The sequence below is a fragment of the Dryobates pubescens genome, chromosome 20, assembly GCF_014839835.1.
Source record: "Dryobates pubescens isolate bDryPub1 chromosome 20, bDryPub1.pri, whole genome shotgun sequence".
NCBI lineage: Eukaryota > Metazoa > Chordata > Aves > Piciformes > Picidae > Dryobates > Dryobates pubescens.
Window position 1 is genome coordinate 19,955,358 of NC_071631.1, and position 23,540 is coordinate 19,978,897.

Genomic DNA, 23,540 nt, shown 5'->3' on the forward strand with positions numbered 1-23,540 from the left:
GGCCACTGATTTGTTGTGCTGTGAGAAGTGTACATTGAACTGGAAATGATCTCTTTTTCCATCCCCAAGAATCCCTTTCACTTTAGGCTGCTGAAAGTCAGGACAGGGCACATGGATGTGCAGGACTGAACTTCGGCTTAATGTCCAGAGGAGAGCCACAGGGATGATCCAAGGGCTGGAGCACCTCTGCTGTGAGGATAGACTGAGGGAGCTGGGGTTGCTCAACCTGGAGAAGAGAAGGCTCTGGGGGAACCTTAGAGCTACCTTCCAGTACCTGAAGGGATTCTACAGGAAGGCTGCTGAGAGACTTTTCCTAAGGGTGTCCAGGGACAGGACAAAGGGGAATGGTTTGAAGCTGAGGGAGAGAAGGATTAGACTGCAGCTCGGGAAGAAGTTCATCAGTACAAGGGTGGTGAGACTCTGGAACAGGCTACCCAGGGAGGTTGTGGATGCCTCCTCCCTGAGGGTGTAGAAGGCCAGGTTGGATGAGGCCTTGAGCAACCTGGGCTGGTGGGAGGTGTCCCTGCCCATGGCTGGGGGTTGGAACTGGGTGAGCTTTGAGGTCCCATTCCAACCCAAACCCATTCTGTGACTCCATGATTCTATGAGTTTGCCACTGGATAACAGACAAACAAATGGGAATGCAAATAAAACCTTTGCCCCCAGTCTAGTTGAGAGGTGTCCCCACCCATGGTGGGGAGGTTGGAGTAGATGATCTCTGAGATCCCTCCCAGCCTAAGTCATTCCATGATGCTATGATTCCATGACCTGGAGGACTTTTCACCCTTGAGAACTGAGCTGAAGGAAGGAAATTATCTCAACAGTCTGAAAATATTTGTTTTGAAGGAGAATTGTTCCTTTTTCTGCTCCCTCTGCAAATATGCAGAGATAGGCAAAGGTCTGGCTCCACAAAATGGATTTAGCCACTTTTGTTCTTAGCCTGAGACTTGGGCTGGAGAGCTGGGCTTTGGCCTGTTGTTTTTCCTTAATAGGGTGCAAATTCTCCTCTATTGTGTCGCTCCCTGCCACTTCTGAGAAGCCACAATCCAAACCTGCCCTTCAGGATTGCTGATGGATAAATTTCTGCTGAGCAAACAAACCCACGCCGCAGTTCTGAAGGCGGTCTGCAGCCCCAGCTGCAGCCAGGAGAGCTCCTCTCGGGCAGCCTCCTCGCAAGGGGCTGATGGCTCAGAAATGCAGAGCTCCTGCCAGGGAGTCAACTTTCCCAACAACCCAGATTGTCCAAATCAGAGAATCAGAGAGTTGGTTTGGTTGGAAGAGACCTTCAGGAGCATCAAGTCTAACTGTTACCCCAGCACTGCCAGGGCACCACCAACACATGGCCCTCAGCACCACCATGACCCTCAGCACCACATCTACACAGCTCTGAAACCCCTCCAGGGATGGTGACTCCACCACTGCCCTGGGCAGCCTGGACCAGGCTTCTTAAGGGAAAGAAATTGTTCCTCATGTCCAGCCTAAACCTCCCCTGGTGCAACTTGAGGACATTTCCTCTTTTCCTACCACTTGTTCTATGGGAGAAGAGCCCAACCCTCCTCTGTCTACAACCTCCTTTCAGGGAGCTGTAGAGAGCAATGAGGTCTCCCCTCAGCCTCCTCTTCTCCAGACTCAACAGCCCCAGCTCCCTCAGCTGCTCCTCCCCAGCCCTCTTCTCCAGACCCTTCAGCAGTGTGTCCTCCTCTGGACCCAGCCCAGCCTCTCAATGTCCTTCTGTGAGGGAGGGACCCAAAACTGAACCCAGGATTGGGGTCTCACAACAGCTGCAACTCCAAGAAAACTTCTGGCATGGAGGTGTTTTTGCTGTGATCTATCTACAGGCACAAACAACCCTTCTTCTTCTTTTTTTCCCCTCTCTTTCTTAAATTTTTGCTTTTCCCCCCTATTTTTCTTTTTTCCCCTTTTTATTTTCTTTCTCTTTTTTCTTTTTCTTTTTATCTTTTTCTTTTCCTATTATTTTTTTTTATTTTCCTTTTCCTTTTCCTTTTCCTTTTCCTTTTCCTTTTCCTTTTCCTTTTCCTTTTCCTTTTCCTTTTCCTTTTCCTTTTCCTTTTCCTTTTCCTTTTCCTTTTCCTTTTCCTTTTCCTTTTCCTTTTCCTTTTCCTTTTCCTTTTCCTTTTTCTTTTCCTTTTCCTTTTCCTTTTCCTTTTCCTTTTCCTTTTTCTTTTTCTTTTTCTTTTCCTTTTATTTTTCTCTTTTTCTTTTCATTTCTTTTTCTTCTTTTTCTTTTCATTTTACTTTACATTATTCTTTTTATTTTTATTTTACTTTTCATTTTTCTTTCTTTTTCCTTTTCTTTTTCCTTTTTTTCTTTTTCTTTTCCTTTCCCTTCTTCTTTTTTTTTCTTTTTCTTTTTCTTTTCCTTTTCCTTTCCATTTTCTTTTTCTTTTTCTTTTTCTTTTTCTTTTTCTTTTCCTTTTCCTTTTCCTTTTCCTTTTCCTTTTCCTTTTCCTTTTCCTTTTCCTTTTCCTTTTCCTTTTCCTTTTCCTTTTCCTTTTCCTTTTCCTTTTTCTTTTCCTTTTCCTTTTCCTTTTCCTTTTCCTTTTCCTTTTTCTTTTTCTTTTTCTTTTTCCTTTTCTTTTTCTCTTTTTCTTTTCCTTTCTTTTTCTTCTTTTTCTTTTCCTTTTCCTTTCCCTTCTTCTTTTTCTTTTTCTTTTCCTTTTCCTTTTTCTTTCTTTTTCCTTTTCTTTTTCCTTTTTTTCTTTTTCTTTTCCTTTCCCTTCTTCTTTTTTTTTCTTTTTCTTTTTCTTTTCCTTTTCCTTTCCATTTTCTTTTTCTTTTTCTTTTTCTTTTTCTTTTTCTTTTCCTTTTCCTTTTCCTTTTCCTTTTCCTTTTCCTTTTCCCTTCCCTTTCCCTTTCCCTTTCTTTTTCCCTTTTCCTTTCCCTCTCCCTTTCCCTCTCCCTTTCCCTTTCCCTTTCCCTTTCCCTTTCCCTTTCCCTTTCCCTTTCCCTTTCCCTTTCCCTTTCCCTTTCCCTTTCCCTTTCCCTTTCCCTTTCCCTTTCCCTTTCCCCTTCCCTGTAGCAGACCACAGACCCCTGGCATGTGCAGTTCATCTGGGATGTAGCTGGCAACACCTCCTCACCCATGACGATGCTCCCTTGTGCTCTGACAGCCCACAATGGGGGCTGACCTCCTGCCAAGTCCTCTGGGCTCCCTCTGAGCATCCAGGTTTTGATCCCAGACTACCTAAAGTACCTAAAGGTCAGTTCTGTGTAATTCTGTGTAAAGTGTGTTCCTCTGAAGGTAAATCATAGAACCACAGAATGGTTTGGCTTGGAAAAGACCTTCCAGATCATCCAGTTCCAACCCCCCTGCCATGGGCAGGGACACCTCCCACTAGACCCAAGTTGCTCAAGGCCTCATCCAGCCTGGCCTTGGAGATCTGCTTAAATGCTGCTCTGTCTTGGGAGGTGGCCCTGGTCAGAACCCAGAGAGAGGACAAAGTCAGTGGTAAGCTGCTGGGAAGAGAGACTGCAAGGTTTTGCCCTCATCCCAGTTAATTTGCACTAATATGAGGAATCAGCCCAAATGCTGGAGCACTTCCAGGGGCAGATACACAGAGGAGCTGGAGCTGCTCTGGGCTGGGGGAAAGGGCTGTGCATGACTCCAACATTTGGTCTGTTCCTCGCTGATGGCTTCCATAGATCAGACTTAATTAGAAAGTCCTTGGAATTGGAAGGCATGCATGAAAGGGAGAGCAGGATGGAGGCTGGCACATGGAGCCCCATCTGGCTTGAGACAATTAGAAAGTGTCTCAGTCACTGGGTTTGCCACAGGAATATTCCACTGCTGCCACACAGCAAGCTCACCCCTCTCTGGCTTGCTTCATTTGATGTGGCTGCTCACATGTCATTGAAACTGTGGAGCTCTCAAAGCTGGCATGGGCAGGTAGTTGTCTTGGTTGAGCACAAGGCTTCATTAAAAGAATTAAAAAGGAGTGAGTCCACAGAACCCCAGCAGGGTGGGGCTGGAAGGGACCTCTGGAGACTGTCAAGTCCAACTCCTTCCTGCTCAAGCAGGGCACCCACAGCAGCTTGCCCAGCAGCACAGTGCCCAGCTGGGCTTGGAAGCTCTCCACACCAGGAGACTCCACAACCTCTCTGGGCAGCCTGCTCCAGGCCTCCAGCACCCTCACAACAACCTCCTTGTGGTCAGGTGGAATCTCCTGGGTTCCAGTCTGTGCCCACTGCCCCTTGTCCTGTCCCTGGGCACCACTGAGCAGAGCCTGGCCCCAGCCTCTTGCCCCCCACAGCTCCTTTAGCTCTTGCTGAGCATTGCTCAGCTGCCCTCTGGGGCTGCTCTTCTGCAGGCTCTCAGCCCCAGGGCTCTCAGCCTTTGCTGCTCCCAGAGCTGCTCCAGGCCCCTCAGCAGCTTTGCAGCCTCCCCTGGACTCTCTCCAGCAGTTCCCTGTCTCTCTTGAACTGGGGAGCCCAGAACTGGACCCAGGACTCCATATGTGGCCTCTCTAGGGCAGAGTAGAATGGGGGGAGAAGCTCCCTCGACCTGCTGGCCACACTCTTCTTCATGCAGCCCAGGACACCATTGGCCTCAAGGGCACACTGCTGGCTCATGGTGGATTTGTCCCACATCACTGCCAGGTTGCCCTCTGCAGAGCTGCTTCCCAGCAGGTCCCCCCTCAGCTGTGCTGCTGAAGGAGGTTGTTCCTCCCCAGGTGCAGGACCCTATCCTTGCCCTTGGTGAACCTCATGAGGTCTCCTCTGCCCAGCTCTCAGCCTGGCCTGGTCTCACTGAATGGCAGCACAGCCTGGTGGGTGTCAGCCACTCCTCCCAGCTGGGAGCAAACTTTCCCATGTTTTCACACCACAATCTCCAAACACTTTAAGAGCCTCTGCAATAATCCTGTCCCTTCTTTGCTTTGGGAGCCTTCCAGCCCAAGTGGATGAACAGTGCAGCTCTACCCTTGGACCTGGAGGTGGTGGCCCTTGGTGGCAGTGACACTCCAGCCTGCTGCCCTGCCTTAGGACACTCCCACAGAGTGAAAGCTTCACTTCCAGACACTTTCTCTGCCTGGTTTGTGTGTGCCTGGGGGTTGCTGATGCCAAGTTCTAGATGCAGGGCCCATAAATCAGTGCTCAGCACTTGGAACAGCACCGAGACGAAGAGCTATGGGGCCTGGGGGCAGGGGGTGACTGAGGCACAGCCACCAACAAATGCAGTCTGGAAATACAGCTGGAAATTTTTTTCCTGGTGGCAGTGGAAGAGGAAACCCAATCTGTGTACAGCAGGTCTTGGAGGCTTGGACATTCTCCAGTGTTGTGATCTCTCAGAGGTGGCCAGGCCTTGATACAAGACCTTGGCCCAAGCCCTACCAGTGCTACAAGCTGGCTCAGCTCTCACCTGAATGCTAGCTCCAGCTGGACTTCAAAGAGGAAGAAAAGGAAGGAAAGCAAGGATGAACAGCCTGGGTGGAATTCACAGAAGGTATTGCTTTGGAGCTGGGCCATCTGAAACCATAAAGGAGCTGGACCAGAGATGGGCATTGAAATGAGGGTGCTGGAGCCCTGGAGCAGGCTGCCCTGACAGGTTGTGGAGTCTTCTGCTCTAGAGATCTTCAAAACCCATGTTCCTGTGTGGCCTGCCCTAGGTGACCCTGCCTTGGCAGGGGGATTGGACTTGATGGTCTCTGGAGGTCCCTTCCAAGCCCTAGAACTCAATGATTCTATGCTTTGGGGAGAGGAGCAGCTCTTTAGGGATGCACTTCACCTCCTCCTGAGGTGGATGCTAATAGCAGATCTGCAATGATGCCCCAGAGTGATGGGAAGGATCCTGTAGGAGCTTGTGCTCACTGTAAACAAGGAAAGGCTGGGGACAGGAGCCATGCCAGAAGCCACCACTGGTGGCCCTGCTGCTGCAGGGAGCCCTGGCTTAGGGGGTTCACCCACTCCTAGGACTGTGGGATGCCTTATCTGTAAGTTTGCCTATGCTCTACCTATCTGTGGCCTGGGGACTGTGGTGTCAGGGGACATCTGGGAGGTTGGAGGGATGCTGACCACAGCTGCAACCAGCAGAGATGCACCAGGCTGATCTTCCTGTCCTGCACTGTGCCATGGCCTGTGGCACACCAAGGTGGGGACCCCAGGATGCTGGTGTGAGCCTGGCCTCAGGCACTGCTATCTAAGGTGGGTTTTACCTCAGCTGCCTTCTGCACCTCAGCTTCTCAGTGGGTGTCCAGGCAGCAGGAGGAGGTTACATCTGCCCTGGCTTCAGCCTCGTGGAAATCATCTCTCTGCTCTAAGCTGGTCATGCAGCTCCCTCTATAGTCAGTGGAGAGAGGCAGGGGACCCGTCCCACTGTCCCTGTCACCAGGGGCTCTGCTCTCCTCTCCAGCCAGCACCAGGAGCCAAAGAGCTTCCACTGTACTAGGTCCCCCAGCAGGAAAAGCTGCTCCTGCCCCCATGAAATCAAAGACCAGAGCCTGAGTCCATGGGGACAACATCACCCTCCCTCTGCTTGACCCAAGCTGTCTCCAAAGAGCCAACATCAAAGTCTTGAACCTTTGTGGGTACAGGGAGGATGGACAGGTGAGCTGGGAGTGCTTTTTTTATGCACAAGGCATCAACTCATCCTCCAACACAGGTGGGAAAGTCAGCATGGCCCTGGGGCTGCAGCAGTTCCCAGTTGTGAGCATAACACTGAGTCCTGGTGAATGTGACCTCACCAAGTGCCAAATCCTGCCCCTCCAAAGGAGTTTGTACTGACAGGTCCCACACCAGCACGTTCCTAACACGTGCCATTTGCCATCTTTTCATCAGAAAGGGTGGAAATCCTTCCCCACAAGTGCCAGGCGAGAAGACCCAGCAGAGTTTCTGCTCCAAGGGAATCCCCTTAGTGTTAACAACCTAGGAAATATCAGGGGGGGATATGATCAGATGAACCAACAGCGGATTTAGAGTGGCCCATGGCAGAGGAGATGGAGTCTTGCAGGACCCAGATGTGGAATTTGACTTGCAACACCATTTGGAGCAGAGGGGGAGTGGAAGGAATGGGAAGGAGAAGGGGTGGGAAGGAGAAGGTATGAGAAACAGGAGTGGGAAGCAGAAAGAAGAGGAAATGGAAGGAGTGGGAAGCAGGAGGAATGGAAAGCAGAAGGATTGGGAAGCAGAAGAAATAGGAAGCAGAAAGAGTGGAAAGCAGAAAGAGTGGAAAGCAGAAGGAATGGGAAGCAAAAGAAAAGGGAAGCAGAAGGATTGGGAAGCAGAAGAAATAGGAAGCCGAAAGAGTGGAAAGCAGAAGGAATGGGAAGCAAAAGGAAGGGGAAGCAGAGGGATTAGGAACCAGAAAAAATAGGAAGCAGATGAAACAGGAAGCAGAAAGAGTGGAAAGCAGAAAGAGTGGGAAGCAGAAGGAATGGGAAGCAAAAGGAATGAGAAGCAGAAGGAATGGGAGGAAAAAGGAATGGGAAGAAAAAGGAACAGGAAGCAGAAAGAGTGGGAAGCAGAAGGGATGAGGAGCAGAAGGGATGAGGAGCAGGAGGAATGAGCAGGAGGAATGAGGAGCAGAAGGAATGAGGAGCAGGAGGAATGAGGAGCAGAAGGAATGAGGAGCAGTAGGAATGAGAAGCAGGAGGAATGAGGAGCAGGAGGAATGAGAAGGAGGAATGAGGAGCAGTAGGAATGAGAAGCAGGAGGAATGAGGAGCAGGAGGAATGAGGAGCAGGAGGAATGAGCAGGAGGAATGAGGAGCAGAAGGAATGAGAAGCAGGAGGAATGAGGAGCAGGAGGAATGAGGAGCAGAAGGAATGAGGAGCAGTAGGAATGAGAAGCAGGAGGAATGAGGAGCAGGAGGAATGAGAAGGAGGAATGAGGAGCAGTAGGAATGAGAAGCAGGAGGAATGAGGAGCAGGAGGAATGAGGAGCAGGAGGAATGAGGAGCAGGAGGAATGAGCAGGAGGAATGAGGAGCAGAAGGAATGAGAAGCAGGAGGAATGAGGTGCAGAAGGAATGAGCAGGAGGAATGAGGAGCAGAAGGAATGAATGGGAAGAAAAAGGAACAGGAAGCAGAAGGAATAGGAAGCAGAAAGAGTGGGAAGCAGAAGAGATGAGAAGCAGAAGGGATGAGGAGCAGGAGGAATGAGGAGCAGGAGGAATGAGGAGCAGAAGGAATGAGAAGCAGGAGTTCAGTGTTTTGGAAGCTCTTCCTGTTCTCATGAAACTCAGTTGGGAAAGAGGAGCAATTCACCCTTGCTCTGAGGTCTGACAGATGAACTTGTTAAAATCCTTGTATCTGGGGTTTGTGGCTTCTCAGGACAGACCTCTGGGGTCTGCACAGGACCAGGGGTTGGATGTTCCTGCCCAAGCAGAGGGCATCCAGTGCCTGCTGGGATAAGCCCATCCCTAGCCCTTGGCATGGACTGGCACTGCCATCACCCTCCTCCAGCCCCAGAGCCCCCACCCAGGGCCATGCAGGGATCAGTTCTGCTGGCTGACCTCGAAACACCAGGGGAAACCCAAGCCCTTGCTTGAGTAACCCGGCTTGCCTGACCACCCACCCACATCCTCCCAGTCCTCCTCCAGCTCCCAGCTCCCAGGCTGGCAGGCTCTGGCACACCCCCAGCCTTGCCACTTCAGGCAGCATCCCTGTTCCAGCTGTCATCAATCCCTCTGCATGTGGTTTGCAGCCTTCGTGCCATGCTCTGCCTGTTGCGTGGCTCTGCGACAGGGCAACTCCAGTTGGCAACAACTTTCTTGCTTTTATTGGGCTTTGCAAGACAAACAACTGGAGGCAAATGCAGAGGCAGGGAACACCACACTGCTGGGAACCAGAGAGGGAGGGGGAAAAGTCCAACTTTGAGCCTAGCTTCAAGTCCAACCGGAGCAGGCTGCCCGGAGAGGTTGTGGTGTCTCCTACTCTAGAGACCTTCACAACACTCTTGGACCCATTCCTGTGTGACCTGCCCTAGCTGGGACTGCTTTGCAGGGGGTTTGACCTTGATGATCTCCAGAAGTCCCTTCCAACTCAGAATCATAGAATGGAATGGGCTTGGCTGGAAGAGACCTGCAAAGGTCATCCAGTCCAACCCCCCTGCAGTCAGCAGGGACATCCCCAACTAGGTCAGGTTGTCCAGAATCATGTCAAGCCTCAGCTTGAATATCCCCAGGGTTGGGGCCTCAACCACTTCCCTGGGCAACCTGTTCCAGTGTTCCACCACCCCCATAGTAAAGAATTTGTTCCTAACATCCAATCTAAGTCTGCTCTTCCCCAGCTTAAAGCCACTGCCTCTCATCCTATCACTGCAGGCCTCTCTAAACTTCAATTATTCTATGATTCCTACACTAAGCCTTCAAGGCTCAGCCAGTTCCAACCCCCCCTGCCATGGCCAGGGACACCTCACACTACAGCAGGTTGCTCACAGCCACATCCAGCCTGGCTGCAAACACCTCACACTACAGCAGGTTGCTCACAGCCACATCCAGCCTGGCTGCAAACACCTCCAGGCAGGAGGCTTCCACCACCTCCCTGGGTAACCTGTGCCAGTCTCTCACCACCCTCATGGGGAAGAACTTCTTCATGACCTCTAATCTAAATCTCCCCTCCTCTAGCTTGGATCCATTCTCCTCAGTCCTATCACTCCCTGACACCCTCAAAAGTCCCTCCCCAGCTTTCTGGTAGCCCCTTTCAGATACTGAAAGGCCACAAGAAGGTTTCCTCAGAGCCTTCTCTTCTCCAGACAGAACAACCCCAACTCTCTCAGGCTGTCCTCAGAGCAGAGCAGCTCCAGCCCTCTGATCATCCTTGGAGCCCTTCTCTGCAAGCTTTGGCTATCAGCAAACCAACCAGCCCTCAGCCTGGGCAGGAGGGCACTGCCCAGCTCCACATTCTGCTCACATTTGCTGCCTGAGCCTCACACAGGTGCAGCAGGTGGTGACCTTTTCTTTCTCTCCAAGGCAAAAAGCAGCAGGCCTTGCCCAAACACTTCTGCAAGGTGAGATTGGGGCTTAAACACTCAACCCAGCCTTTGACCATCATGCAGCCCATGCCTCTGTAAGGCTGGGACATGGGATGGGGGATGAATTGAGGTTCATGACCCGGATCATGGGAGGCAGTGGGAGATGAGCAATAGGAGTGAGGGGAAAGGTGGATTCCCTGGATGTGGCTCTCAGGCTGAATTAATGAAGGTGAATTAGTACAAAAGCCTCTTCAGCAGCTCCTTCATGGAACATTAGCTCTCTGAGCTCCTGCTCACTTGCCAGGGTGGGGAAGTGTGCTGTGTGCTTCCTTGGCAGCTCCCTACAGCTCACCAGGCACCAGGGCTTGCTTATAGGATCACAGAAGTGTTTCAGTTAGCCAAGCCCTCTGAGATCACCCAGTCCCACCATCAACCCCACACCACCATGGCCACTAAACCATGTCCCAGAGTGCCATGGCCACAGGTTTGTTGAACACCTCTAGGGCTGGGGACTCCACCACCTCCCTGGGTAGCCTCTTCCAATCCCTGACCACTCCTGCAGTCAAGAAATGTTTCCTGATTTCCAACTTCTCCTGGCATAATTCCAGGCCATTTCCTCTCCTGCTGTCACCTGAGACTAGGGAGAAGACACAAGGAACCATTGGCCATTGGGATGTGCTGCCCAGGGAGGAGGTGGAGTCTCCAAGCCTGGAGGTGTTCAAGAAAGGCTTGGATGTGGCACTTGGAGCCATGGTTTAGTTGTCAGGAGGTGTTAGGTATTAGGGAATAGGTTGGGCTTGATGATCTCTGAGGTCTTTTCCCCACCTGGTTGATTCTGTGAGCTCTAAAAGGGTTGCCTTTGCTGGAGGAAACTTCATTTCTCCTGCTTTTGTGTGGGAGGGTGGATTCCAGCCACGATGAGCCTCTGAAAGGAGTGTGAAATTGTGCTAATAGCCTGCGAGTGGGGGAGCTGCTCATGCCCCAGGAATATTTATTACCTTACCTTTGTAGCTGTTAGCTCCAATTGCCACAGCTTTGTTATAAACCCTGGGGGGCTGGAGAAGCATTGAAATGTGGCCAGCTCAGATTTCAGGAGCAGGAGAGGTTGGAGAAGGCAGGGGATGAGAAAAGGAGGATTGCAAAGAGCGCTTGACAGAGGGGGATGATCCAGAGAGGGGGAAACTTAGCCTGGAAAATTAGAATAGAATAGAGTAGAGTAGAGTAGAGTAGAGTAGAATAGAATAGAATAGAATAGAATAGAATAGAATAGAATAGAATAGAATAGAATAGAATAGAATAGAATAGAATAGAATGCAGTAGAATAGAATGGAATGGAATGGAATGGAAAGAATAGAATGGAATGGAATGGAATGGAATGGAATGGAATGGAATGGAATGGAATGGAATAGAATAGACCAGGTTGGAAGAGACCTTTGAGATCAAGTCCAATCTATCACCCAACACCATCTGATCAACTAAACCATGACACCAAGTGCCTCATCCAGGCTCTAAACACTTCCAGTGATGGTGACTCCACCACCTCCCTGGGCAGCACATCCCAAAGGCCAATGACTCTTTCTGTGAAGAACTTCTTCCTAACCTCCAGCCTAAACCTCCCCTGGCACAGCTTGAGTCTGTGTCCTCTTGTTCTGGTGCTGGTTGCCTGGGAGAGATGTGCTCCTGTGTGATCTGCTGTAGGTGCTCCTGATCTGGCAGGAGGGTTGGACTGGATGAGCTTCTGAGGTCCCTTCCAGCCCCTGAAATTCTGGGATTCTGGGATTCTGTGAATCCTGGAATCCCAGCATGGTGGGGGTTGGAAGTGACCTCTGGATTTCATCCAGTCCATCTACTGTGCTAGCACAGGTGGCTTGGTCCACTGAGCCATCACTGCTGACAAAGGCATCTCGTGGTTGTTCCACACTGACAGGCAGAGAGGGATTAAGAGTTTTGCAAAAGAAAAGGTGAAGATCACTGAAAGGCTCTGAGTACAGGAGCTGCCCTTTTCAGAAATTCATGAAATGGTTTGGGTTGGAAGGGACCTTAAAGATCATCCAGTTCCAACCCCCCTGCCATGGGCAGGGACACCTCCCACCAGCCCAGGCTGCTCAAGGCACCATCCAGCCTGGCTTGAACAGCTCCAGGGAGGGCATCTGATCAATGGTTACAAATATCTGAAGGGTGGATGTCAAGAATCATAGAATCATAGAATCAATCAGGTTGGAAAAGACCTCAGAGATCATCAAGTCCAACCTAGCACCCAACACCTCATGACAACGTGACCATGGCATCAATTGCCACGTCCAATCCCCTCCTGAACACCTCCAGGGATGGGGACTCCACCACCTCCCTGGGCAGCACATCCCAAGGGCCAACAACTCTCCCTGTGAAGAACTTTCTCCTCACCTCCAGCCTAAACCTCCCCTGGCACAGCTTGAAACTGTGTCCTCTTGTTCTGCTGCTGGGTGCCTGGCAGAAGAGACCAACCCCCACCTGGCTACAACCTCCCTTCAGGGAGTTGGAGAGAGCAAGAAGGTCTGCCCTGAGCCTCCTCTTCTGCAGGCTAAGCAACCCCAGCTCCCTCAGCCTCTCCTCCCAGGGCTGTGCTCCAGACCCCTCCCCAGCCTTGTTGCCCTTCTCTGGACACCTTCAAGTTTCTCAATGTCCTTCTTAAATTGAGGAGCCCAGAACTGGTCACAGCTCTGGACACAGGACTCAAGCTGTGACCTAACCAGTGCTGAGTACCCTCAGCATCTTATTGCTGCTCCTGGCCCGGCTGAAGCCCTGATCACATCCAGCACAGAGAAAGAAACCTCAAACAGCTCCATTTGCTGAGCTATCATTAGCATAGTTATCATTACAAATAATATATAATATCTAAAATATATATGCATAATATTATATATAACAATAAAACCGAGCTGTGTTGCTATTAATGATTATCCCAGTGATTGTAATTGATATTATTGTTGTTGCTGTTGCTAAGTCGTCCTCAGCAGCCAGGACCTTGTGTATTTTAGTGGCCTCCTCCTCGGCAGGAAGCTGGGGAGACCAGGCAGAGGTGATGGTAGGGAATGTGGGGGGGCAAAAACCATTTCATTTCCAGGGCAGGAGGAGCAGGAGGGGGTTGGCAAGAGCAAGAGCTGTGGTGGCGGGGAGTCCAAGACCTAATTAGCCAACCTGACAGGTTGGACTCGATGAGCTGTGGAGGTCCCTTCCTACCTCTAATACACTGTGATGCTGTTATACATCCAGGGACGTCAGCCCCCACACCGTCTTCCAATTCAACCCTCCCCCAGCCCAGCGCATCCCAGCGCAGCCCAGCGCAGCCCAGCGCAGCCCAGGGCATCCCAGCGCAGCCCAGCGCATCCCAGCGCATCCCAGGGCATCCCAGCGCAGCCCAGCGCATCCCAGCGCATCCCAGCCCAGCCCAGCGCAGCCCGGTACCTTTGCAAGCCTTGCGGTGGGAGATGGGCTTGCTGAGGTCGCGGTAGAAGCCCTCCTTGCAGTAGTGGCAGTGCCTGCCGGCGGTGTTGTGGCGGCAGTTGAGGCAGACGCCGCCGCTCCGGCGCCCCGACAGCTTGTACAGCTCCATGTTGAAGCGGCACCGCCGGGCGTGCAGGTTGCAGTTGCAGGCTGGCAGAGAGGGAGAGAGCAGAGACCGTCAGCAGCTGCGGGGCAGTTTGCAGCCAGGGCTTGAAAAATGTTTGGTTTTTTTTTTTTTCCACAGTTCTGAATCACAGAAGGGCTGGAAGGGACCTCGAAAGCTTCTCCAGCCCAACCCCCCCTGCAGAGCAGGGTCACCCAGAGCAGGTCACACAAGAACACGTCCAGGTGAGGTTTGAGTAACTTCCCCTGGAATATTGCATCCAGTTCTGGGCCACTCAGGTCAAGAAGGACCTCAGGGAACTGCTTGAGAGAATCCAGCACAGAGCCACGAGGGTGATGAAGGGAGGGGAGCATCTTCTCTACGAGGAGAGCCTGAGGGAGCTGAGGGCTCTGTAGCTTAGAGAAGAGGAGCCTGAGAGGTGACCTCATCAATGTCGATAAAGCTGTGCAGGGTGAGTGCCCAGAGGCTGGAGCCAGGCTCTGCTGGGGGATGCCCAATGCCAGCACAAGGGGCAGTGCTGGAAGCTGAGGCAGAGGAAGTTCCATGGAAACAAGAGGAAAATTTTTCCCTGTGAGGGTGCCAGAGCCCTGGAGCAGGCTGCCCAGGGGGGTTGTGGAGTCTCCCTCTCTGGAGATATTCAAAACCTGCCTGGATGTGTTCCTGTGTGACCTGCTGTAGGTGCTCCTGCTCTGGCAGGGGGGATGGACTGGATGAGCTTTTGAGGTCCCTTCCAGCCCCTGAAATTCTGTGGTTCTGTGGTTCAAGCAGTTGTGCAAAGCAATCTGTCTCTCTTTTCACTTCTTTGCCTCTGGCCGATGCTGCTCCTGGCTTTACTGACCTTGGCTGCACTGCTTTGTGGTGGCTGCTATTAACCACAACTTCTCTGCTCTTTTCTCTTGTCCCTTTTGTGTACAGGGTGGGTAGGGAGAAGCTGTTGCAGCCCCCCTGGGCTTTGGCCAAGGGGGGCCTTGTGCTGTTTATTAATTGTAAAGACCTGTAAGTATTGTAAACGCTGTGCATTTGGTACATACTCATTGCATTTCATGGCAGAGTGGAGTTTTGCTTGTAAATACAGCTCCAGTTGCTTCCAGCTGAGCTGGCCTGGCAAATTTAATCTTGGGGAGGAATTTTCCAAGCACCACCCCAGCCCTGGAGGTGCCAAGCCTGGGGCAGCCTCTGTGTGCGTGTAGGGCTGGGCAGCCTCAAGGTCCTGCCCAAGGGGTGTCACAGCATGAGGTGCTCTGGTGGCACCTGTGGTGTGGGGAGCTCGCTGCTAACCCACAGCTCTCCTTGGCCAGTGGGGGGGGGGGGGTGTCCAGATGTTTGGAGGGGGTGCTGAGGTCGCTGAGACCTTGTTTCACCATCCTCATGTGCAACAAATATGGCTTCTGCCTCTCCCCTCTCTTAATGCCTCTCTTAAAGCTGGGTGCAGGCAGGGCTGTGAGGGCAGGTGGCCCATCCAAGGTTAGGAGATGTTAACACACAACCCCTGGCTGCTCCTCCAGATTTGTCATGACCACTTTGCCTCACTGAGCACTACTCTCCTCTCTTCTCATCTGCTTTCTCACTGTGGTGCTTCATACCAGGCTACTATTTGGCACAGAGATGCCCCAAGACTGCTGCAACCACCCCCCAACCCCTTCCAGCCCCCATATCCCAACACCCAGCACTGAGGGAGCTCCTTCTGTCTGCCCCTGGGTGAAAGAAGGTTCCCAGCTTCACCTGCCCAACCTTCCCAGTATTCCCACTCTCACTGTGTGTTCAAGTTCTGAGTATCATTTCAAGACCTTCCTAGGCAGCTTCTTCCCCAGCTTCCCTTCCCAAGCTTGGTACCACAGCACAAAGCTCTGCCACATGCCTGCAGCCCTGGGAACGTGGTAAAACCTCACCCCTGCCTCACCATCTCCCATCCCACCACAGAATATCTTTGGTTGGAAGAGACCTTCAAGATTGCCCAGTCCAAGCTTCGACCCAGCACTGCAAGGTCAATAACAAACCATGGTCCAAGCACTCGGTCCTCACTGTTTAAGCACCTGCAGGGTGCTCAAAAAGGGACCTCAAAAGCTTATCCAGCCCACCCCCCCTTACCAGAGCAGGATCACCTAGAGCTGATCACACAGGAAAACATCCAGGAAGGTTTTGAATATGTCCAGAGAAGGAGGCCTTTGACACCGTCCCCCACAGTAAACTGCTGGCTAAGCTGTCAGCTCGTGGTTTGGACTGCAACACTCTGTGCTGGGTTAGGAACTGGCTGGAGGCTGAGCCCAGAGAGTGGTGGTGAATGGTGCCACAGCCTGCTGGCAGCCAGGCACCAGTGGTGTGCCCCAGGGAGCAGTGCTGGGCCCCATCCTCTTTAACATCTTCATTGATGATCTGGATGAGGGGACTGAGTCAGTCATCAGCAAGTTTGCAGATGACACCAAGCTGGGAGCAGATGTTAGTCAGTTAGAGGGTAGAAAGGCTCTGCAAAGGGACCTCGACCGACTGCACAGATGGGCAGAGGCCAACAGGATGGCATTCAACAAGTCCAAGTGCCAGGGGCTGCACTTTGGCCACAGCAACCCCATGTAGAGCTACAGGCTGGGGTCAGAGTGGCTGAGAGCTGCCAAACAGAGAGGGACCTGGGGGTGCTGATTGACAGCTGCCTAAACATGAGCCAGCAGTGTGCCCAGGTGGCCAAGAGGGCCAATGGCATCCTGGCCTGTATTAGGAATAGTGTGGCCAGCAGGAGCAGGGAGGTCATTGTGCCCTGTGCTCAGCACTGGTTAGGCCACAGCTTAAGTCCTGTGTCTAGTTCTGGGCCCCTCAGTTTAAGAAGGACATCAAGACACTTGAAGGTGTCCAGAGAAGGGCAACAAGGCTGGGGAGAGGCCTTGAGCACAGCCCTGTGAGGAGAGGCTGAGGGAGCTGGGGTTGCTTAGCCTGCAGAAGAGGAGGCTCAGGGGTGACCTCATTGCCCTCTACAACTACCTGAAAGGTGGTTGTAGCCAGGAAGGGTTTGGTCTCTTCTCCCAGGCAACCAGCACCAGAACAAGGGGACACAGTCTCAAGCTGTGCCAGGGGAGGTTTAGACTGGAGGTGAGGAGAAAGTTCTTCACAGAGAGAGTTGTTGGCCCTTGGGATGTGCTGCCCAGGGAGGTGGTGGAGTCCCCATCCCTGGAGGTGTTCAAGGGGAGATTGGACATGGCACTTGGTGCCATGGTCTAGTTGTGAGGTCTGTTGGGACAGGTTGGACTTGATGATCCTTGGGGTCTCTTCCAACCTTAGTTATACTGTGAGACTGTGATACTGTGATACTCCACACCCCCCCCTGGGCAGCCTGCCCCTGATGGTGACTCCACCACTGCCCTGGGCAGACCGTTGCAATGTTTGAGAACCCTTTCAGAGCAGAAATATTTCCAGGACAGACTCAGCCAGTCAAACACCCCCAAAGTCCCCTTCTGCTTTGATTGCTCTTGCTGTGACCAGACCTGTCAGGAGATGTCCAATTTCTCCACCATATGCAGCCTAATGTCAACACAGAGACTATTTTAACAGGAGGCCTTTGCAAAGGACGGCTTCAGGACTTCAAAAGCTCGACCCCCTCGCCTGCCTCTCCCCAGAGCTGTCAGGGGAACATCAAGAGGCAGTTGCTCTGGGCTTTGCTGAGAATTTTATAGCTTGTTTTCTTTTCCCTTTGCTTTTATTTGCTCTTCACCCCCCGAAACAATACATCTGTGCAATGCCAACCCACAGCTGGGCCTCTCGCCTCGGCACGAAGGTGTCACGGCTCCGGGCTTGTCACCTTCCTTTAGAGCAGAGATGTCTTAATCCCTCATTCCTTCCTGTTTACCTTATGGTGCTTGCCCGAGACAAAGCCACGCTATATTTGCTAAATTATCAGATTTCAGCCCAGAAGATGACAGCCTGGTTCCGCATTAGTTCTCAGCAACAATCCCCGGCGAGCTCGGGCCGGGAGGGGAGCGAGGAGAGCAAAATCCCCTGGACACGTCCCACCAGCGGGATGGAGACTGCTCTCTCTCCCTGCTTTGCAAGCCGAATTCCTCTGGCTGACAGGATGAGGCCCAACCTCACGTCCCCAGCAAGCGCTGGCAGAGCAGGAGAAGCAGTTGCCAAGGTGCTAGTGGGGAGCAGAGCAGCCCCGGGGCGGTTTGCTGGCCATCAGCAAGAGAGATTCCCAACACCCCCTCCTTCCATGAGACCTCTCCTTCCATGAGACCTCTCCTTCCATGAGACCTCTCCTTCCATGAGACCACCAGCCACGGCAGATCCCAGAACAGGAGGTGACCACCCTGGCAAGTGAGCATGAGGGGTTGTAGTGAGGCAGAGGTTGGTCTCTTCTCCCACACAACCAGTACCAGAACAAGAGGACACAGTCTCAGGCTGCGTCAGAGGAGGTTTAGGCTGGAGGTTAGGAGGAAGTTTTACACAGAGAGAGTGATTGCCCATTGGAATGGGCTGCCTGGGGAGGTGGTGGGGTCGCCGTCGCTGGGGGTGTTCAGGGCGAGGCTTGACAGGATGCTTGGTTGCATGGTTTAGTTGATTGGGTGGTGTTGGATGATAGGTTGGACATGATGATCTCGAAGGTCTCTTCCAACCTGGTTTATTCTATTCTATTCTATTCTATTCTATTCTATTCTATTCTATTCTATTCTATTCTATTCTATTCTATTCTATTCTATTCTATTCTATTCTATTCTATTCTGAATGTTCCATGAAAGAGCTACTGAAGAGACTTCTGTATTAATTCACCTTCATTAATTCAGCCTAAGAGGGATTGCAACAGGCTGCCCAGGGAGGTGGTGGAGTCCCCAGCCCTAGAGGTGTTCAAGAACCCTGTGGCCATGGCACTTTGGGACATGGTGTAGTGGCCATGGTGGTGTGGGTTTGATGGTTGGAATGGGTGATCTCAGAGGGCTTGGCTAACTGAAACACTTCTGTGATCCTATAAGCAAGCCCTGGTGCCTGGTGAGCTGTAGAGAGCTGCCAAGGAAGCACACAGCACACTTCCCCACCCTGGCAAGTGAGCAGGAGCTCAGAGAGCTAATGTTCCATGAAGGAGCTGCTGAAGAGACTTTTGTACTAATTCACCTTCATTAATTCAGCCTGAGAGCCACATCCAGGGAATCCACCTTTCCCCTCACTCCTATTGCTCATCTCCCACTGCATCCCATGATCTGGGTCATGAACCTCAATTCATCCCCCATCCCATGTCCCAGCCTTACAGAGGCATGGGCTGCATGATGGTCAAAGGCTGGGTTGAGTGTTTAAGCCCCAATCTCACCTTGCAGAAGTGTTTGGGCAAGGCCTGCTGCTTTTTGCCTTGGAGAGAAAGAAAAGGTCACCACCTGCTGCACCTGTGTGAGGCTCAGGCAGCAAATGTGAGCAGAATGTGGAGCTGGGCAGTGCCCTCCTGCCCAGGCTGAGGGCTGGTTGGTTTGCTGATAGCCAAAGCTAGCAGATAAGGGCTACAAGGATGATCAGAGGGCTGGAGCTGCTCTGCTCTGAGGACAGCCTGAGAGAGTTGGGGTTGTTCTGTCTGGAGAAGAGAAGGCTCTGAGGAAACCTTCTTGTGGCCTTTCAGTATCTGAAAGGGGCTACCAGAAAGATGGGGAGGGACTTTTGAGGGTGTCAGGGAGTGATAGGACTGAGGAGAATGGATCCAAGCTAGAGGAGGAGAGATTTAGATTAGAGGTCATGAAGAAGTTCTTCCCCATGAGGGTGGTGAGAGACTGGCACAGGTTACCCAGGGAGGTGGTGGAAGCCTCATCTCTGGATGTGGCTGTGAGCAACCTGCTGTAGTGTGAGGTGTCCCTGGCCATGGCAGAGGGGTTGGGACTGGCTGAGCCTTGAGGTCCCTTCCAGCCCTGACAATTCTATGATTCTATGATTTGCAACTAGAGCAGGCTGCACAGGGCCACATCAAGTTTAACCTCTAATGTCTCCAGGGATGGGGCCTCTACCACACCTCTGGGCAACCTGTTACAGTATTTTGCCCACCTCATAGTGAGGAACTTCCTCCTGATGTGCAGCCTAACTCTGCCCTTCTCCAGTGTAACACTGACACAACCTCAGAAGCCTGCTCAAGCAGAGGACAAAAAGTTTGGAGTCCCTCAGAGTGAGGGTTTGCCATCCCTGCTGTGGCTCTGCCCATGCAAACACATCTCCAGTGTCCAAAGCCTTGTGACAACAACCCCAAGCAATGCTACAACCTTGGGGCAGTGTGGCTGGAAAGCTGCTGGCAGAAAGGGACCTGGGGGTGCTGATGGACAAGCAGCTGAACAGGAGCCAGCAGTGCCAAGGTGGCCAAGAAAGCCAAAGGCCTCCTGGCTGGGATCAGCAATGCTGTGTCCAGCAGGAGCAGGGAGGGGATTGCCCCCTGGGACTCAGCTCTGGGGAGACCACACCTCAAGTGCTGGGTTCAGTTTTGGGCACCTCAGTCCAAGAGAGATGTGGAGGTGCTGGAGCCAGGGCAGAGCAGGGCAAGGAAGCTGGGAAGGGCCTGGAGAAGAAATCTGATGAAGAGCAACTGAAGGAACTGGGGATGGTTAGTGTGAAACAGAGGAGGTTGAGGGGAGACCTCCTGGCTGTCTACAGCTACCTGAAAGGAGGTTGTGGAGAGGTTGCTGCTGGTCTCTTCTCACAGGTAGTTAGTGACAGAACAAGAGGGAACAGCCTCAAGCTGCCACTGGGGAGGTTGAGACTGGACAGTAGGAAACATTTTTCCCAGCAAGAGTGGTCAGGGGTTGGAATGTGCTGCCCAGGGAGGTGGTGGAGTCCCCAGGCCTGGAGGTGTTTCCAGGTGGTTTGGATGTGTTGCTTGGGGCTGTGGTTTAGGGGTGACCCTTGCAGAGTAGGGCTCTGGGTTGGACTTGGTGACCCTGAGGGGCTTTGCCTACCTGAATGTTTCTGTGATTCTGTGACTCACTGCAGCTCTGCTTTTGGTTCCAACAAACCACAGGATCAAGTCCCTGCTGACCAAGATGAGGAGGCATCACTGCTTGAAGCTGGCAGCAGTGGGTGTTGCCCACTGAGCATGAAAGCTCACCTCCTCCTAAAGCTTGTGTTTGGGGAGAGCTGGACTTTGCCACTGGGCTGTTCTGCAGGAATGCATTGGGCAAATCCCATTTGAAATTCAAAGCTGTGCCCACCCCAAGAGCAAGTCCCAAACTCTTCACATTTCTTTGGTTGCCTGATAAGCAGAAATGTTTCTGCCAAGCCAGGAGAGCAGAACTCTTGGGATTTCCTCCAGATCTTTGCAAATAGTTCCTCTGGTCCTACCAGGGCAGAGCTGCTCAGGAACAGGGAGGAATAAGCAGAGAGCGTGGAGCTTCTCACAACTCTGCTCCCAGGAAGCTGATCTTCAGGGATGGCAAAATCACTGTCTGAAGGAGGGAAGAAGCTGAACCTCACATGAAGCTTCAAGTTGGTCCCCAAAACAGCCATCTCTGCCCTCATCCAGAGCAAACAGCCTACAGATTGTGTATGTCTTGGGGCATAAACCCTCCCAGGAAGGAGCAAACAAGCTGGGAGAAGGTGTGGGCTGGTTGAGCCCCTCTCCATGCCCAGCATCCCTGCACTCGGTCCCTCTGAGAGCCTACCACAAGCAGCCAGGGAGTGATGGCCACCCCTCTGCTGTGATTTCTCAGCTTTTTTTGGCTCCATCAGTTGAGCCTTGGCTCTGTCTCTTCCTTCCACCTGCACTCCCAGGGCTCCAGGGACATCCGCTGGGCGCCGATTGCCTCCTAACCCCCTTCCACACAAGTGCTTTTCCATCATCCACCCCGTCCTGATCCACCTGTTTGTGCAGACAGAAGGGGCCAAATTGATCCAAGGGGAGTGGCTGGAATCGAAATGGCCATCTCCTGTGCTCACCCTGAGTGCCTGGGTCCTGAGTGGTCAGTGCTGTGCACTGCTGGCCACCAGCCAGGGCTAGCTGGCAGCTCCACCTGTAGCCTGATGTCTTTGCAGGTCCCCAGCAGGCAGGACTTCTGACTGGGGGTAAAGCACCATCGTGGTTTTCCCTGACTATAGCACAGAGGGATAGAAGAATGAGGGCAACAAATGACCCATCAAGGGGTCAGGGAGTCCTTAGTGGGCATGAGGCTGGGATGTGTTGTGATGAGATCCATCGCACTGCTGCCACAGCCATGAAGAAAGCTTCTGCTGGGGATCTGCAGATGCTTAGCGTGGGCAATGCCTGACCAAATCATCACAGCTGGGAGCTGGATGTTAGGACCAACAGGGACTCAACAGCAGGTCAAGAGCACAGGAACAGAGGATGTCAGGGATTGGAAGGGACCTCTGGAGATCATCAAGTCCAACCCCCGTGACAGAGCAGAAGCATAGAATCCAGCACAGGTCACACAGGAACACATCCAGACAGGGCTGGAAAGGCTCCAGAGAAGGAGACTCCACAACCTCTCTGGGCAGCCTGCTCCAGGGCTCTGGGACCCTCACAGGGAAGAAGTTCTTTCTCATGTTGAGGTGGAACCTCCTGTGCTGGAGTTTACATCCACTGCCCCTGGTCCTATCCCAGGGTGCAAGTGAGAAGAGGCTGTCCCCTCCCTCCTGACACCAAGTCCTAAGATATTTATAAACAGTTCTTAAATCCCCTCTCAGCCTTCTCCTCTCCAGACTAAACAGCCCCAGGGCTCTCAGCCTCTCCTCCCCAGGCAGTGCTCCAGGCCCTTCAGCATCCTTGGAGCCCTCCCTTGGACTCTCTCCAGCAGATCCCTGTCCCTCCTGAACTGTGGAGCCCAGCACTGGGTACAATATTCCAGGTGAGGTCTCAGCAGGGCAGAGGAGAGGGGGAGGAGAACCTGCCTGGATCTGCTGGACACAGATGCCCCCCAGGATCCCATTGGCCTTCTTGGCCCTCAGGGCACATTGCTGTCCCATGCAGAACTTGCTGTCCACCAGCACTCCCAGGTCCTTCTCCCCAGGGCTGCTCTCCAGCAAATCACCTCCCAGCCTCTACTGCTGCAGTTTGTTCTTCCTTCCCAGTGCAGGACTCTGCACTTACCCTTCTTGAACCTATCTAAGTTCCTCTCTGCCCAGTTCTCAGCCTGTCCCAGTCTCTGAATGGCCTCACAGCCTTCAGGCATATCAGCCAAGCCTCCCTTCTAATCTGTCCTGCTGCAGTTTATTCTTCCTTCCCAGATGAGGATGCTTTTGGATCCCAGCTCTGAATGTCCTGGGAGAAGCAGGCAGGGAGTGCAGCTCACCCAGCCGCACGTTCCCTGGATGGAGGCACATAGGAAGCACAGCTCCTGCCCACCCGTTCCCTCGCCGCAGCTTCATCCCCTGCTGTGCTAAAACATCTTCCCTTCTTCCTAGCATGAACTGGCCTGGCTTTAATTTCCAGCCAGTGCTTCTTGGTTTGGATTTCCCTGCCACAGAAAGTGGCTCTTTAGCAACCCATCTTTTCTTTCTCTGAATGCCTTCGCCAGCTGGAAGAAAAATCCCCTCCTGGCCCTGGCACCACCTATGCTCCCCAAGCTTTGCTTTTCACCTGGTGGAGAAGACACCCCCTGCACAGGCTGCAGACCCAGCTATGGGCAGCCATGCCCCAGGTGCTGTGACCTCCTTGCTGAAAGGTTTTGGCTCCAGCTCTTTGCCCAAGCTCAGTGCTGCTGTCTCTCTTCTTGCTCTCCCAAGAAGCTCAGTGCTGCTGTCTCTCTTCTTGCCCTCCCAAGGACCTCACAAGCCTTTTGTTCGCTGACTTTATTGCACACAGATGTGCAGAGCTTCATCACACAGCCCCTACCTGGCTGCCAGGCTCCAGTATGAACAAGCAGATAGGGCTTTAAAAGCAGATGTCCAGAAACCTGCAGAAGGCTGGAGTGGGAAAGGGGAAAGCTGCCGTCCGGAGCTGGGTGAAGACAAAGCGCAGCAGAAACTACAGCAGTGCCTTGGTGGAATGGATGTGTGGAGGAAGGCCAAGGTGGGCAGGATTCTCCCTTTGGGAGAAGGGAAGGAGAGAGGGGAAGGGGAGGCAGAAGCTG

The 23,540-nt window shown here is 52.5% G+C and overlaps 1 protein-coding gene across 1 annotated transcript in view; it reads right to left on the reverse strand.

The window, feature by feature from the left end:
* NTN1 (netrin 1) overlaps window positions 1-23,540 on the reverse strand; it is a 154,694-nt gene that overhangs the window by 60,033 nt on the left and 71,121 nt on the right. The window contains exon 2 of the mRNA XM_054170621.1: window positions 13,371-13,559. Coding sequence (XP_054026596.1) covers window positions 13,371-13,559 — 189 coding nt within the window. The remainder of the gene's footprint in view (window positions 1-13,370; window positions 13,560-23,540) is intronic.